Below are 17,920 nucleotides of genomic sequence, written 5' to 3' on the forward strand. Positions count from 1 at the left end.
CAACTCCTGAAGGAATTATTCACCGATGCATGAAGGAAGATCATTCCCACCTGAGGTGGAAAACAAGCCCAAACAAGTTCACATCGCCTTCGGAGACTAGTCAATCAAGAGTTACGCCAGCCAATGGGAAGGGAGAGATTCTATGGCCAATCAAGGGGCAGGCACAGCCTTTAAGTCTCAGTTTCTACAGCTGTTCTTTGATGGGGACCAACCAGGAGGACCAGGGACCAGACTGGGTGAGGAAGTCTTATCACTGATCTTTCTTTTTCTTCATTTCCCCCTCTCAGAGCTTACTACAGGTCTGGGGTGCTTAAAGAACAAGAGAGCGGGTATGAGAAATGGTCAAGTCTTCCCCTGTGTTTTGGCAAGGATGTACTACAGTGAAAAGCATTTAAATTCACAGAGAGGTTGTGTATCCAGCACCTTCCCTCATTAACTCTCCATGGTTCTCAACTTTTAGGAGAACGGGACTCTTCCAGGCTGAACTGGGGCTCCCTATTTTTCTAAAATTGAATCGGAGGGGACTTCCCTGGTGGTCCAGTGGTTAAGACTTTGCCTTCCAATGCAGGGGGTGAGAGTTCAATCCCTGGTCGGGGAGCTAAGATCCCACATGCCTTGCAGCCAAAAAACCAAAACAAAAAACAGAAGCAATATTGTAACAAATTCAATAAAGACTTTAAAAATGGTCCACCTCAAAAAAAAAAAAAAAAAAAAGAGGGCTTCTCTGGTGGCGCAGTGGTTGAGAGTCCGCCTGCCGATGCAGGGGACGCGGGTTTGTGCCCCGTCCGGGAGGATCCCGCTTGCCGCGGAGCGGCTGGGCCCGTGAGCCAAGGCCGCTGAGCCTGCGCGTCCGGAGCCTGTGCTCCGCGACGGGAGAGGCCACAGCAGCGAGAGGCCCGCGTACCGCAAAAAAAAAAAAAAAAAAAAAAAAAAAAGGAAATTGAATCAGAGACATAGAAAATTCGAGGGCCTTGGATATTGGAGAACTAAAGAGAAATAATGAAAAAACCAAAAGTCGAAGAGCTGTTTTTGACTTGGCTGGTCTATTGGTTATGATTGTGAGATTCATGTAACCTGGGGAGACAAATGAAAAACAGAAGTTTTGGAGCCGGGGCCGAGGGGCCGGAAAGCCGGAGCCCGTGCCTCCGAAGAATAGTGGCCGCCACGGTGAGGCGTGAGGAGGGGAGGGGAAGGGAGGCAGTTTCGGGGCCGGGGCTGGGAGCTCCGGCTGGGCTGGGAGCTCCGGCCGGACTGCGGGCGCCGCGCGCCACCCGCGTTCCCGGCGGGGGGCGGGGACTGGGGTGTCTCAGCCGGGGGTTACTGAGGCGGGCGCTGGCGACCTCGGGGCCAGGGAGAGCCTTCTGGCTGGAAGGCAGGGCGGGTCTGGCGTGCCGGGAAATACCGAGCAGATGCAATCGCCGTGTGCGCCAGCCACGTGCCGGCAGCCCAAGGTGGAGGTAAGTCCGGCCCGCGAGCCCCTGCTCGGTCCCCGAGCTAGTTGATGGTGTCGCCTTATTATCGTCCCCATTTGAAAGCTGGTGAAACGGACTCCGGGACTTTCACGAGGAAGTGGCAGAACTGGGACTTGAACCAGACCCTGCAACACCGAAAACTGAGCGTTTCTGCGGTACCATTGGCCCCCAGAGCCAGCCCACAGATCTGGGCCACACTGGCTGCGTCAGGTCACCTGGGGACCTTTACAAGTACAGGGTCCTGAGCTCTATCCCCGGATAGAGGATTGTTGAGTGATTGAGGCAGTGGGTTTGGGGAGCCACTTATTAACTGATAGTGTTAAGGATAAGGTAAGAGCTTACAAGTGCCAGGCCCTGAGCTGAGGCTTACGTAGATTCCCATTTAATTCTAAAGAAGTCGGTGCTCTCATTGTCCCCATTTTACAGATAAACAATCTGAAACTCAGGGCATCTGACTTTTCCAGGGTCACTCATCCCAGTGTTGAGCCCAGCTGCTCTGTGTCCTGAGACCACGCATAGAGCCACGTTGTTCCTGCCTTGTAATAGTCACTGCCATTTTCTGAGGACCCCGCCCCCCACCCCAGCCGGGTCCTTCACACACATTCCTGCACGTGGCTCTGGAGGAGTTGGTACCTTAAAGGAGAAAGCAGGCGAGTCCGTAAAATAGGACAATATTAATAGGAAAATGACATGAGCTAAGTCTTTATATATATATATATAAAAATTTGTTTTACTTATTTATTTTTGGCTGCGTTGGGTCTTCGTTGCTCGGGGCTTTCTCTAGTTGCAGGGAGCAGGGGCTACTCTTCGCTGCGGTGTGCGGACTTCTCACTGCAGTGGCTTCCCTTGTTGTGGAGCACGGGCTGTAGGTGCGCGGGCTTCAGTAGTTGTAGCACACAGGCTCAGCAGTTGTGGCTCACGGACTCTAGAGCGCAGGCTCAGCGGTTGTGGTGCACGGGCTTGGCTGCTCCGCGGCATGTGGGATATGTGGGATCTTCCCGTCCCAGGGCTTGAGCGCGTGTCCCCTGCATTGGCGGGTGGATTCTTAACCACTGCGCCACTAGAGAAGCCTGACGTGAGCTAAGTCTTGAAGGATGTTGGGATTAGACAGTATTGGAGTAGGAGAGAGGATGTTCAGTGGGTTAATGGGTATGGAGTTTTGGGGGGAGGGATAATGAAAATGTTATACAGCTCTATGAATATCCTAAAAAGTGCTGACTGTGCACTTGAAAAGAGCGACCTGTGTGGTGTATGAATTCAGAGTAAAGAAGGAGGGGAGGGCTTCCCTGGTGGCGCAGTGGTTGAGGGTCCGCCTGCCGATGCGGGGGATGCGGGTTCGTGCCCCGGTTCGAGACGATCCCACATGCCGCGGAGCGGCTGGGCCCGTGGGCCATGGCCGCTGAGCCTGCGCGTCCGGAGCCTGTGCTCCGCAGCGGGGGAGGCCACGGCAGTGAGAGGCCCGCGTACCGCAAAAAAATAAAAAAAAAAAAAAGAAGGAGGAGGGGAGCCGATCCAGGAGTAGATGGTGTGGCTGCAGTACGTGATGTGGAGAGCAATGAGGGGAGAGAAAACTAGAGAAGTCATTTGTAGCCAGAGCTGGGGATGCCAAGCTGGGGGTAGACTGAATTGGCTGGCAGTGGCAGCAGAGGTGGGGTATTGTGTGCGTGTTTTGGGAGGATGGCCAGAACCCTCCTTCAGCAGAGGGAGTGGGAGGCATTTGGAAGCCCTGTCAAGTGTCACATTCATTCAGATGTGTATCGGGCACCTGCTGTGCTAGCCACAGCCCAGGCCCTGGACATATCATGGCAGATGTGACAGTTGTGGTCCTGACCTCCCTCCTGCCTAGTTGTGATGCCAGCAGCTGTTTGCAGGGGCCCTGGGTGAAGAGAGCCCCCTTTCTATTTCCATGTGTCCTTGAGAAGAGGGTGAGTCAGTGGCTGTCTCTACCCACCAGCCCGAGGAACTGTGCCTTGAAGGGAACTTTGCACATCCATCTGTCCAAAGCCAGGTTGCCTTCTTGATGCACTTCACACAGGACAAACCACATTCCTTAGGGCTTCCCAACCCCCCCCACTGCCTGTGGTCCTTTGTCCCAGCTGCAGGGCTTTGGTCCCGCATCGTGCCACGTGGCTCTCCAGGCAGGAAAGCATACGTACCATCTGCAGTGTCCCAGGCGTGGAGTCTCATGGCTCTGACCTCTGCTCCTTGACCAACAGCTTGGCCTGAGTTGGATGCTGTGTTGGCCAGTTGCTCTTGCCCAGGGTCTTCAGGCCCGAGCATCAGTCAGTGGATTATGGGGTGTTTTAGGGCTTTCTGGGAGAGGCCTCAGCCAGTAACTGTCTTCATCCCCTGTGGTAGCTGCAGCTGGCACAGCTGTGCTCCCCATGAATCCTCAGCTCTGAGCACAGCTGACCCACCTGGCACTTGGTAGGTGTCTGAGTATTGACTAGGTAGCTGAGAAGCTTGGCGGCACCTCTGATCTCTAGATCATTCAGCACCAAGAAGGATCTGGTCTGGAAGCAGAGGCAGCTGTTGAGCTACTCTGGACCTGCCACTGTCAGGTGTCCACTTTTTACATGCCTTGCCTTCTGAGGGCCTTAGCCCTCCTGTAAGGGGGGTATTATTCTCCCCATTTTGCAGATAAGAAAACTGAGGTTCAGAGAGGTTGAGTGATTGCCAGGGCCACACACACACACACACACACACACACACACACGCACACAAAACAGAAGTTTTGGCAATGGGAAACTCTGAAAGGGAGACGGCAAACTACAGGCAAATGGAGAATTCAGTTTGGGACTTATTGTTATGGTAACTTGATTGACTGGCTTTGAGCAAATCGATTACCATCCAGAAGTTTCTAGGATGTCCTAATTTTATGCTAAATTGTATATAAATACTTTGTCCCTAATGTTTGTTCTGTATGACCTTAGAAGTCATATGAGAGTGGGAGTGAGCCAGGTGATACAATTTGTGAGGAATGAGGCAGCCTGTGCCACAGACCATGGGTACATGCAACATGAAAACATAACGGGTGATGGAGCCTCCAGTCTGCCTGATGAAAGTCCATGAGGTGTTAGGGAGTGTTGGTGAGGGTACCAACCCCACAGCTGGGTCCTGTAGCAGGAGGGAAGGGATGATTAAGCAGCCAACATTTCAAAAGGCTTCAGGGATCACCATCTTCAGGTGAAGCTTTCAGCTAGAGAGGGAATGAGGAAAGAATGTTTAGAGAAAATGTTTAGAACACATGAGAGGTTTTCTTTTCTTTCATTGTAAAATATACATAAAACAAAATTTACTTTTTTTTTTTTTTTTTTTTGCCACACCGTGCAGCATGCAGGATGTTGGTTCCCTGACCGGGGATCGAACCCGTGCCCCCTGCGGTGGAAGTGCGGAGTCCTAACCACTGGACCGCCAGGGAATTCCAAAATTTACTCTTTTAACCAATTTTTACACATTTGAAAGTAGTTTATTTTAATCAGATTTACAGGCAAGAATAGAGGACTGTTTTCTATAATTTGCCTGATTGTTTTTTAAATAAAAAGTGCAGCTTTTTTCAGTTATACATATGTTTATTCTTTTTCAGATTCTTTTATTTTAATTTATTTATTTTATTTTATTTATTTTATTTTTGGCTGTGTTGGGTCTTTGTTGCTGTGCGCAGGCTTTCTCTAGTTGCGGTGGGCGGGGGCTACTCTTCGCTGTGGTGCACAGGCTTCTCATTATGGTGGCTTCTTTTCTTGCAGAGCACGGGCTCTAGGCACCTGGGCTTCAGTAGTTGTGGCACACGGGCTCAGTAGTTGTGGCTCACGGACTCTAGAGCACAGGCTCAGTAGTTGTGATGCACGGGCTTCCTTGCTCCGCGGCATGTGGGATCTTCCCGGACCAGGGCTCAAACCCATGTCCCCTGCATTGGCAGGCGGATTCTTAACCACTGCGCCACCAGGGAAGCCCCTTTTTCAGATTCTTTTCTCTTACAGGTTATTACAGAATATTGAGTAGAGTTCCCTGTGTTATACAGTAGGTCCTTGTTGGTTATCTATTTATACATAGTTGTGTGTGTATTAATCCCAAGTGCCTAATACACCCCTACCACCCCCTGCACCACGTTCCCCCTTTGGTAGCCATAAGTTTGTTTTCGAAATCTGTGAGTCTGTTTCTGTTTTGTAAATAAGTTTATATCATTTAAAAAATTAGATTCTACCTATGAGTGATATCATATATTTGTCTTTCTCTTTTTGTCTTACTTCACTTAGCATGATAATCTCTGGGTCCATCCATGTTGCTGCAAATGGCATTATTTCATTCCTTTTGTTTTTTTTTTTTGAATTTAATTTTATTTGTTTTTTATACAGCAGGTTCTTATTAGTTATCTATTTTATACATATTAGTGTGTATATGTCAATCCCAATCTCCCAACTCACCCCCCCCCAACTTTCTCCCCTTGGTGTCCATACGTTTGTTCTCTACATCTGTGTCTCTATTTCTGCCTTGCAAACCGGTTCATCTGTACCATTTTTCTAGATTCCACATATATGTGTTAATATACAATATTTGTTTTTCTCTTTCTGACTTACTTTGTAGGACAGTCTCTAGGTCCATCCACATCTCTACAAATGACCCAATTTCATTACTTTTTATGGCTGAGGAATGTTCCATTGTATGTGTGTACCGCATCTTCTTTATCCATTCCTCTGTCGATGGACACTTAGGTTGCTTCCTTGCCAGTTTCATGGCATTAAGTATTCACACTGTTGTGCAACCGTCACCACTATCCATCCCCAGAACTTTTTCATCCCCCAAATGAAACTGTATATGCGCTAAACAACTCCCGTCCTCCCTGCCCCAGCATCTCTATTCCCTAGTCTACTTTCTCTCTCTATGAATTTGACCGTTTTAGGTATCTCACATAAGTGGACTCATACAATGTTTGTCTTTTTGTGTCTTCTTTCACTTAGCATACTATTTTCAAAGCTCATTCTTCTTGTAGCATGTGTCAGAATTTCATTCCTTTTATGGGTGAATAATATTCCACTGCATGTCCATACTACATGTTGTTTATCCATTCATCCATTGAACATTATGTAGTAAACATGATGATCCATACGTTATGACCTGTAGTTACAAAACTAGAGAAATACACGCTTGATTACACAAAACTACACGTGAACACTTGTTCAAAATGATAAAACCTAGAGAGATGTGTGCTTATTGTCACTAGGGTGCATGTGAAAGTTCGTTCATAGAAGCATCACTTAGGTTATAAAACAGGTCCCCGACCAAGGATCGAACCCATGCCCCCCGTGGTGGAAGCATGGAGTCCTAACCACTGGACTGCCGGGGAATTCCAACTGTAGCATTATTAAGCTGTGGGAATATCATCAGTGCAATACGATACACCAATATAAATGAACCACTTAGAGCTACATGTAACAACGTAGGAGAATGTTACAAATAAAATGCCAACCAAAAGAGGCCAGATAGAAACTCCTTTAGCATTCCATTTACCGAGAATAAGCATATGCTATCAAGCTATATTGATAAAAATGCATATCTAAGTTTTAAGATCATAGAGCAAAACTTACAAATTAATGTGAGAATGGTTGTACTCTTTCAGGAGGAGGGTACAGATAATTGGCAAGGAGAACATGGGGCATGATTTCCTACTTGACCTGGTTGTGGTTACGTTGGATTTACTTTAAGTTTAATAAACTCTAAGTTTGTTGTATACAATTTTTTTACTTATGGTGTTTTACAACTTACAAAGTTAAACAGAAGCTACTCTGTTATTTTTGTTCCTTTGTTCTCCAGTATTTGTTGTATTCCATACGAACCTTCTTTTAAAAAATCATTTTATTGTATCCGAATTTTAAGTCATAATTTGGAAATTCTTCCTACATCTGGTTACAAGAGAATTCACACGTGATTCTCTCAATAGCTGCAATTGTTCAATTTTTACGTTTAGATCCTGGATCCTTCTGTGCTGTGTTCTTGCATAGTCGATGAGGTTTACATTTAAGTTGAGGTCTTTCTAACTGGCTAATAAGTTCCTGAGCTATTTATCAAAAAGTCCATCTTTGCATTCGTGGTTTGAAATACCTGCTTTATCAGTTACTGGTGTCCATATGTGACTTGGTTGATTTCTTTGTATTCTTTTCCACCGGTCTGTTCCTTTGTGAGGACCACTATGCCTTAAGTATAGATACATTAAGAGTACGTTTTAATAGCTGGCAGGGTAACCCCTTTCTACTTCGCGGTTTTTCAGTTTTCCTCGTTGTTATGAGTGTCTTAAAGTTTTTCTCATACGGATTTGTACATTTCCTGTTGCATTTACTCATAGGCATTTTCTTTGTTGATACTATAAAGGGTTTTTCCTTTAACATTAAATCCTCTAAGTGGGTATTGTTTGTCTATAATAAGACTAATAATTTTTGTATTTAATTTCATGTCCTGATACCTTAGTGAATTAAAAACATTTTTACTGAGATATAATTGACAATATAACATTGTATTCGTTTTAGGTTATACAACCTAATAATTATATATATACATACTATGAAAACTGATCTTAGCAGATATGTCCCTAGCGTGTTACCACCTTTTTGATTAATTTTTTTTCTCTGACTATATCCTCTGCTGAGTCAGAAGATTTTTGCATGGTAAACTGTGAATATCTTCATGTCTGAAATGGTTTACTTTTCTCTTGCATTTGAATGGAAGATATCACCCAGCAGAGATGTCGAGGTCAGCAACTCTCCACTCCAGATTGTTTGCAGATTCTTTCTTTGTGCTGCTAACTTATATTCAGGGTTGTCAGAAAGGATTCTCACAAAAGGATTCTTATCCTCTTGTAGACAAAAAACGATATTCAGTGCATTTTTGGGAACGTGAGTGATTATTCAGTATTAAATCATTACATAATTTGAATATCACCCCTTCTTGTTGGTAAACTGCTTACATTTCTAGGAGTCTAGACCTACACTGTCTAAAATAGTAGCCACTAGTCACATGTGGTAACTGAGTCCTGCAATGTGTCCAGTGAGACTGAGGAACTGAATTTTTAATTTTCATTAATGCAAAATTTGACTTTAAAACTAATACTCAATTCAGTTTTTAGAAGGTTTATGTATGTATTAAATAATGAGTATGAGAGTTTACTTTTTCCAATGCGTATTTTATAAAATCTAAGTAGAGAGCAAGTATTTCCAACGACAGTTTACCTTCTGAAATAAGATATTCTGTAAGTATAAAACACACAGTGGATTTTGAAGACAATATTAAAAAAAGTGAAATATTTCATTGATTTAAAGAAAAAATGTTGTTTACATGTTGCATTGGTGTTTTAGATAGACTAAGTTAAATAATATAATATTAAAATGAATTTCCCCTGTTTGCTTAAATTCTTTAATGTGGTTACTCAAAAATTTAAAATTACCAACATGGCTCACATTATATTGGACAGTACTCCTCTAGACTCAGGACTTTCCTTATTTTTGAAATTATGAAAGTTAAATATCATGTGATCTTTTATCTTTCATTTTCCTTAACACTCGGCAAGGTCTTTTATTCTGAAGATGCAAGTCTTCAAATCTGGAAAGCTTTCTTCCATGAATTATTCCTTCCCTCTATTCCCTCTGGGTTTTTTTTTTGTTTTTGTTTGTTTGGAACGTCAATGAGATGGATGTTGGAATTTCTGGAACTATGAACATTTTTCATCACTTCTCTTTGCACTGAGGCTGAGTTGGCCAATGCTCTTTGAAACGTACTTCCGTGACCCATCGTTGAGATGGCTGTTCAGAGTTCTTTCTGTCTAGGACCACAGTATGTAAGCTGGTGTGCCCTTGGATTTGTCTTTTCCTGCCCTCATTTTGAAATTTTGAATTTATTTTTCCAGGCACAGCTCTCTGCTTTCCATCTTTCAGGGATTCATCAAAACTTTCATGTACCAAAGACGTATCTTTAGGCTTTTGATTTCTTTTTTTTTTTTAAAGTCTTCAAAAGTTAGTCAGGCTAGACCAGAAACTGTTTTCCTTCAAGGAATGTTCAGTATAACATGGGCTTTTGAACTTTAGATAGACTGTCCCATGAGAACACAAGGTCAATAGTCAATGCTTCTCAGAAGTGCCCGCAATACACAGTAGGGACACAAGGTCAGAAATACCCTAATTTTTCCTTGCCTGGCCACACTGATAAACCTCAAAGCTTTAGTATGATTTTAGGTAGTTAGAATGCTCCCTGACATTTGATTTAGTATAAACCACATTTTTAGTTGCTAGCACTGAATTCACATACATGATTTCGGAATGTTGAGAAAGGATGGGGTACCTTCCCCAAGTGAAGCTGGGAAGATAGGTTTTAAACAAGAAATGCATGATATCCATCATTTTAAGCCCCTTTACACTGCTGAGATTTAACTCCATAACGACATCATTCTTCCCCAGGTATCACTTAGTCCTTGTTTTTGAGGATCCTGCCCCCACTGCACCCCACTGGAGAAGTCCAAGCTCCACAATCCTGTGACGAGATGGCTGAATCTTTTTTTTCTGACTTTGGTTTGCTGTGGTACCTGGAGGAGCTCAAAAAGGAAGAGTTCTGGAAATTTAAGGAGCTGCTCAAGCAAGAATCTCTGAAATTCAAACTCAAGCCAATCCCGTGGACCGAGCTAAAGAAGGCTTCACGAGAAAATCTGTCACAGCTGCTGAGCAAGCATTACCCAGGAAAACTGGCATGGGATGTGACCCTGAGTCTCTTTCTACTGATCAACCGGGGAGATCTCTGGACGAAGGCTCGGGACGAGATCAAACGTAAGTGTCATGAAAGGGATGCAGCGCAGGGACCCTTGGGGGAAGGTTGGTTTACTGGGAGCTCCTAATAATGAAGGTCACATTGTTATTGTGTTAGTGGCCATGCCTCCATCAGTTGAGAATGTGTCTAGGTCAGTAGGACGCTTGGAAATAGTAGAAGAATTGCAAGCCAACTCTGGTCATTCATGGGCCAGTGATGGACTGTGGATGAGTAGTGTTCTGAGACAAATCGTTCATCCCCATTTTTCTGTTCCAAGGTGAGTCAATGCTATTCCAGGAGATGACCTGGGACTTAGTGTCTGCACAACCAGGACTGCTGAGATGGAATTCCATGATGGTTATTGTCCATCCTTTTTTTAAAAATTTATGCAAACATTTTTTTATTGGAGTATAGTTGATTTACAATGTTGTGTTAGTTTCTCCTGTACAGCAAAGTGAATCAGTGATATATACACATATCCCCTCTTTTTTAGGTTGCTTCCCCAGGTAGGTCACATCCTTTTGACCAGACCTGCACAAGAGACTGGGCAGAGTCCTAAGATGAGGAAATCATTATAGAGAACATATGCCCCTGGTGCTATAGGAAGAACTTTTTATGCATAATGTCTTTTCATTCTTACCACGGCTCTGAGGTTTACAAGTGAAAAAGATGCAGGTCAAACGGTGTCTCCTCATGTTAGATGACTTTTCCAAAAGGGACAGAGCTGACCCAAACCAGTTATTTTTGGCTCACTGATGGCTTGGTATCCTCCTCTGGGTGGATACACCGTTTTGTCTCCCCTCAGAAAATAAGATGAGTTGAGTTGTAAATACTGGCAAATAAAAGTGACAAAATAGGAGACAAATCACCCATTAAAGTTTTTTTCTCTTTAAATATGTTCTTAGTTATTTTGAGTGTTTCACCTCAAACTGGAGTTCATGACCATAGAAGCTCTCCTGGCATTTCTATGTATTTTTCTGCTCTCCAGATTCTCTCTCTCATGTGTTCTCATGGCTTTATTATGATTTTTTAAAATTGAAGTATAGTTGATTTATAATGTTGTGTTAGTTTCAGGTGTACAGCAAAGTGATTCAGTCATTCGTATATATATATATATATATATATATATATATATATATATACATACACGTACATACACATATATATATATTCTTTTTCGTATTCTTTTCTCTTATAGGTTATTACAAAATATTGAGTATAGTTTCCAGTACTATACAGTAGGTCCTTGCTGGGTATTTATTTTATGCATAGCAGTGTGTATATGTTAACCCCAAACTCCTAATTTATCCCTCCCCCTCCCTGAAATCACCCACTTTTATAAACAAATCTTCCTCTGTCCCAGAGAGAGAAAGGCTCCCTAATTTCCAAGACTCTTTTCCTAGTCACACATACTTAAACAAAACTAGCAATGCCCTTTGCTCAGAAGACATGCAGAAAGGCCTCACCTACCGTAGTTCATATTTCTTCAATGCAGGGTATGGTCCTTGTCTATGTTTGTAATTTGTTTATCTCCCCTAGTGCATAGCCTTGAACATGGAAGGTACATAATAAGGGCAGGTTGAAAGAATGACAGTTCAAGGGTGCATTTCTGAAATTAAATTGCAATCAGCATGGTCTTAACAGAAATAGTCTAGACTTTATGATTTCAAGTCAGACAACTGAGACAAATACCTGACCCAAATATCTGTTCATTAACCAAATTAGCCAAGTAACATAAACTCTCAACACTTTTCTGTAAAGTAGGCATAGAAAGAATCTTAATGGGTTGTTGAAGAGATGGAAGATGAAGTACCAGTGACAACTTTCTCAGCCCCGATTCCTGGGTGGCCCTCAGTAAATAAATAGTAGTGCTTATGAATTCTTGACTGGGGGGGCTAACACCCCTCTTCTAGTTTGAAATGTAATCCCCAAGTATTCACACTTTCTGTAGCCTGTAGCTCTGAGATGGGCTTCCAATCTTGATCAGGTGTTTCCACGGACATGAATTCAGATAGATTTTGGTCTTAACAAAACTGAGTTCAGGAGCCTGGTCCCATGTGGGCATATACATCAGTCTTTGCATGTGTGTCTGAGTAAATCTGCAGAGGTCAATCTGAGTCCCAAGGATGGAGTGTATTTTTTTTTTAATAAGGGCTTTGAGTTACTGTTTATTTTCATGGCCAAGCATGTGCATACATGCATATGTTTATTTTATTTTATTTTTAAAATTTATTTAAATGTATTTAATTTTTGGCTGCGTTGGGTCTTCGTTGCTGCGTGCGGGCTTTTCTCTAGTCGCGGTGAGCGAGGGCTACTCTTCATCGCGGTGCGCGGGCTTCTCATTGCGGTGACTTCTCTTGTTGTGGAGCACGGGTTCTAGGCGCGTGGGCTTCAGTAGTTGTGGCATGCGGGCTCAGTAGTTGTGGCGCATGGGCTTAGTTGCTGTGTGGCATGTGGGATCTTCCCGGACCAGGGATTGAACCCATGTCCCCTGCAATGGCAGGTGGATTCTTAACCACTGTGCCACCAGGGAAGCCCTGGAGTGTATTTTTTAATTGTCTTCTATTCTGTCCCCGTTAACTCAGATAAGCTAAACCCATATAGAAACCACATGAAGAAAAAATTCCGAGACATATGGGAAAAGGAGACCTGCCTTGAAGTTCCTGAGGATTTCTACAAAGAAACCACAAAGGATGAATATGAACAACTGAATGCTGTCTACCTTACTGCAGACAAGCCTGGAAATCCCTCACCCACTGTGATCTTGCAAGGTCCTGAAGGAGTTGGAAAAACAACGCTTTTGAGAAAAGTGATGCTGGAATGGGCGGAGGGAAACCTGTGGAGGGACAGGTTCTCATTTGTCTTCTTCCTCAAAGGCAGTGAAATGAACAGTATTACAGACACGAGCCTAGTGGAGCTCATCTCCAGGGACTGGCCTGAGTCTTCAGAGCCCATCGAAGACATTTTTTCCCAGCCAGAGAGAATCCTGTTCATCCTGGATGGCTTGGAGGAACTGAAATTTGACCTGACGCTTGACGCTGACCTGTGCGGCGACTGGGAGAAGCAACGGCCAACGCAGATTGTCCTGAGCAGTTTGCTGCACAAACAGATGCTCCCAGAATCCTCTCTGCTTATCGCCCTAGGAAAGATGGGTATGAAAAAAAATTATTTCTTGTTGTGTCAGACAAAATGCATATGTCTCCCAGGATTCTCTGAACGCCAAAGGAAGCTGTATTTCTCCCATTACTTCCGTGAGAAGAATAAATCCTCCAGAGCCTTCAGTTTTGTGAGAGAGAAGAGACCGCTGTTTGTCTTGTGCAAAAGCCCGTTTGTTTGCTGGTTGGTTTGCACTTGCTTGAAGTGGCAGCTGGAGAAAGGCGAAGACCTGGAGGTTGCCTCCGAAAGCATCACTTGTTTGTATGTGTCCTTCTTGACAAACGTATTCAAAGCAGCAAGTGGGAACTGTCCACCTAAGCAGAACAGAACCCGACTACAAAGCCTGTGTACCTTGGCTGCAGAGGGAATGTGGACTCGCACGTTTCTGTTTTGCCCTGGGGATCTCAGGAGGAATGGGGTGTCTGAATCCGACACCTCGATGTGGGTGGACGTGAGACTTCTTCAGAGGAGCGGCAACTGCTTGACCTTCATCCACACGTGTGTCCAAGAATTTTGTGCCGCCCTGTTCTATCTGTTCAAACGACCCAAGGACCGGCCTCACCCAGTCATTGGAAAGGTGACCCAGTTTGTCACAGCAGCCATGAGCGAAGCCTGCTCCCATTTGTCCTGGATGGGGCTGTTCCTGTTTGCATTTTCAACTGAAAAAATAACAAACATGCTGGAGACATCTTTTGGTTTTCCACTGTCCACAGACATAAAGCAGGAAGTAACTCAAAGCCTTGAAACTTTAAGTCAGTGTGACCCCGGTAAGATGGTGGTGAGTTTCCAGGAATTGTTCAATTGTTTGTTTGAGACCCAGGACCAAGAATTTGTAATCCAAGTGATGAATTTCTTCAAAGAAATTGACATTTATATTGGTACCATTGAAGAACTGACAGTATCTGCGTTCTGTCTGAAACATTGCCAGAGTTTGCAGAAATTTCACCTGTGTATAGAAAACGTCTTTTCAGATGAATCTGGATCCATCTCCAAGTGAGTCCCTCTATTAATTCTCTCCCTCTAACCTACACACACACCATATTTATATGTAGCTTGCTCCAACCCCCAAGGGGTATTTCATAAATCACTGTATTTTTGTACTTAAAAACATGGCTTTTGTAGTCAGAAAGACGTTGATTTGAGCTCTCGTACTGCCGTTTGCTAGCCGTGTGGCCATGAACTGTGTTTCTTAAGTATCTCTGTCTGTATCATCAGGGGTAAATGTCTTCATAGGGCCAATGTCAAGTTGAAAGGTAAGCAGTTTTTATTGTTGCCAGGACTATGCTGCTTTTTTCCCCTTCCCGTAGCATTTTAGCATATCCTGGTGAATCCACTGGGAAGGGACGCTCGGAAGCTTATGCCTAGTTTCCTCTGGATTTTGCCCATGTGTCTTTTCTCTTTGCTGATTTTAGCTTGTATTCTTTCATCAGGCTCAGGCTACCAGCTCACACTTCAGCTCTCAAATACATACCCCCTTTCATGGTCTTTTTTTTTTTTAATTAAAGTATAATTCCCTGGCGGTCCAGTGGTTAAGGCTCCGTGCTTCCACTGCAGGGGCATGGGTTTGATCCCTGGTTGGCGAACTAAGATCTCACATGCTGCATGTCCTGGCCAAAGAGACAAAAAGTATAATTAATATACAACATTATTAGTTTCAGGTGTACTACATAATTTTCAATATTTGTATATACTGTGGAATGATCACCATAGTAAGTCTAGTTAACATCTGTCACCATACATAGTTACAGAATTTTTTTTCCAGTGATGAAGACTTTTATATACACCCCAATGTTCCTAGCAGCCTTGTTTATAATAGCCAAGTTATGGAAGGAACCTAAGTGTCCATCAGCAGATGAATGGATAACAAGATGTGATATTTATAGATATTGTCAGATATATGGAATATTACTCAGCCATAAAAAAGAATGAAATCTTGTCATTTGTGACAACATGGATGGATCTGGAGGGTATTAAGCTTAGTGAAATAAGTCAGAGAGAGAAAGACAAACGCTGTACCTTTTCACTTACATGTGGAATCGATTCAAGACAAAACAAATGAGCAAACATAAGAAAACAAACAGTATAGATACAGAGAACAAACAGTTCCCACAGGGGAGAGGAGGATGGAGAGGGGGAGGGACAAAATAGGTAAAAGGGACAAAGAGGTATGAATTAGCCATTATGAAATAAAGAAGTCACACGGATGTAATCTACAATGCAGGGAAGAAGTCGATATTTCATCCTAACATAGTATAGTGCGTAATCTATAAAAATATCAAAGCACTGTGTTGTACACCTGACGTCCATATCATATTGTAAATCGATTGTTGTTCAACAAACTGAAAAAAAGTCATGCAGAACAGCAAGACAGAGAGATCTACTCTCTCAGAAGCTTTCAAATATGCAATTTGGTATTATTAACTGTGGTCTTTACATCCCTGCGACTTATTTTACATCTACCTGTACAGTCATGTTTTTGGACACAGTTCCTCATTTGCTGATGGGTCACCAAATATCAACCTTTGTCCACATAACAGTTGAGTGTTGTCACCCCAAAGAGGAGGAAACAGAGGCAGAATAATGTTGAATGCTTGCCCAGTGTCACATAACCCACAAGTGTTTCAGATGGGGCTTGATCCTGGTCGCCCTGGCCTCACGGCTCACTTCTTTGACCGCCATGCACGTTGACTCAGTGCATCTGACTGCTTCTCTCCCTGTTCAGGTTTGACTGTGACTGTCAGCTTTGAGGGCCTCTGGGAATGGTGTTCTCCGGTGTTGAAAATGTCTTTTTTTTTGTTTTTTTACCTGCATTCTTTTTAAAATGTATTTTATTTTATTTTTATTTAATTTTATTTTTTTGCGGTACGCGGGCCTCCCACTGCTGTGGCCTCTCCCGTTGTGGAGCACAGGCTCCGGACGTGCAGGCTCAGCGGCCATGGCTCACGGGCCCAGCCGCTCTGCGGCATGTGGGATTCTTCCGGACCGGGGCACGAATCCACGTCCCCTGCATCAGCAGGCGCACTCTCAACCACTGTGCCACCAGGGAAGCCCTGCATTCTTTTTTTTTAAAAAAATTTATTTTGTATTGGAGTATAGTTGATTAACAATGGTGTGTTAGTTTCAGGTGTACAGCAAAGCGATTCAATTATACATATATCTATTCTTTTTCAAATTCTTTTCCCATTTAGGTTATTACAGAATATTGAGCAGAGTTCCCTGTGCTATGCAGTAGGTTCTCATTTGTTATCTATTTTATATATAGTCGTGTGTATGTGTCAGTCCCAAACTCCTACTTTATCCCTTCCCCACCTTTCCCCTTTGGTGACCATAAGTTTGTTTTATAAGCCTGTTGAGTCTGTTTCTGTTTGTTTTCTGTTCTGTTTCGTAATAAGTTCATTTGTATCATTTTTTAAAGATTCTGCATATAGATGATATCATATGATATTTGTCTTTCTTTGACTTACTTCACTTAGTATGATTATCTCTAGGTCCGTCCATGTGGCTGCAAATGGTATTATTTCATCCTTTTTTATGGCTGAGTAATATTCCATTGTATATATGGACCATATCTTTTTTTTTTTAATATGAACAGCTTTTTAAAAAATATTTATTTATTTAGGCTGTGCCAGGTCTTAGTTGTGGCACGTGGGATCTTCATTGTGGCATGTTTAGTTGTGGCATGCAGGATCTTTAGTTGCGGCCTGTGGGCTTCTTAGTTGCAGCATGTGGAGTCTTAGTTGCACCATCAAACTCTTAGTTGTGGCATGCATGTGGGATCTAGTTCCTCGGCCAGGGATCGAACCTGAGCGCCCTGCATTGGAGGTGCAGATTCTTACCCACTGGGCCACCAGGGAAGTCCCTGGACCACATCTTCTTCATCCGTTCATCTGTCAATGGACATCTAGGTTGCTTCCACATCCTGGCTATTGTAAACATTGCTGCAATGAACACTGGGGTGCCTGTGTCCTTTTGAACCATGGTTTTCTCCAGATACATGCCCAGCAGTGGGATTGCTGGGTCCCATGCTAGCTCTGTTCTTAGTTTTCTAAGGAACTAGTTGAATTGAGCCGCTGGAGAATCACGGTGTTTGTCTTCCTGTAGTACCATCGAGAAGCTCTCCCTCTGGCGGGATCTCTGCTCCGCATTTACTGCCAGCGAGAACTTCCAGATGTTAGATTTGGACAACTGTCAGTTCGACGAGGCCTCCCTGGCGATTCTCTGCAGGACGCTGGCTCAGCCTGTCTGTAAACTCCAGAAGTTCGTGTAAGTCGGATCTTCACCTATTCTTTAAGTCAATAGCAGGGTGGCATTCTTTCTACTCTGTCTTCTTTTGAAAACCCAAGCTACAATCCAGTGTTTCAAAAGAAAATGCTGAGTGCTTTCCTTGATTCAAATGTTTTACTCAGTGAGACACAAACTGTGGACAAACAGGGAGACTTTAAAACTGAATGTGGTCAAGAAGCTCAGTTCCCAGTAGCTACAGCTCAGATTACAAAGCCTGGATGAGA

The 17,920-nt window shown here is 43.5% G+C and overlaps 1 protein-coding gene across 5 annotated transcripts in view; it reads left to right on the top strand.

Annotated features, from left to right (window-relative positions):
- The first annotated feature begins 200 nt into the window (after positions 1-200).
- The window catches only part of NLRP9 (NLR family pyrin domain containing 9), a 36,278-nt gene continuing 18,558 nt past the window's right edge, over positions 201-17,920 (top strand). The window contains exons 1-5 of one of the 5 annotated variants that reach the window (XM_079908196.1): positions 305-1,167; positions 1,937-2,122; positions 9,914-10,276; positions 12,842-14,405; positions 17,514-17,675. In XM_079908196.1, the coding sequence (XP_079764322.1) occupies positions 9,997-10,276; positions 12,842-14,405; positions 17,514-17,675 (2,006 nt within the window). In that variant the 5' untranslated portion in view covers positions 305-1,167; positions 1,937-2,122; positions 9,914-9,996. Of the gene's footprint in view, positions 237-304; positions 1,168-1,320; positions 1,458-1,936; positions 2,123-9,913; positions 10,277-12,841; positions 14,406-17,513; positions 17,676-17,920 lie in introns of those variants that run through there. The other 4 variants (XM_079908195.1, XM_079908194.1, XM_079908198.1 and 1 more) reach the window with 4 other exon arrangements.

This window comes from Stenella coeruleoalba (genome assembly GCF_951394435.1).
Source record: "Stenella coeruleoalba genome assembly, chromosome: 20".
NCBI classification, from domain to species: Eukaryota; Metazoa; Chordata; class Mammalia; order Artiodactyla; family Delphinidae; genus Stenella; species Stenella coeruleoalba.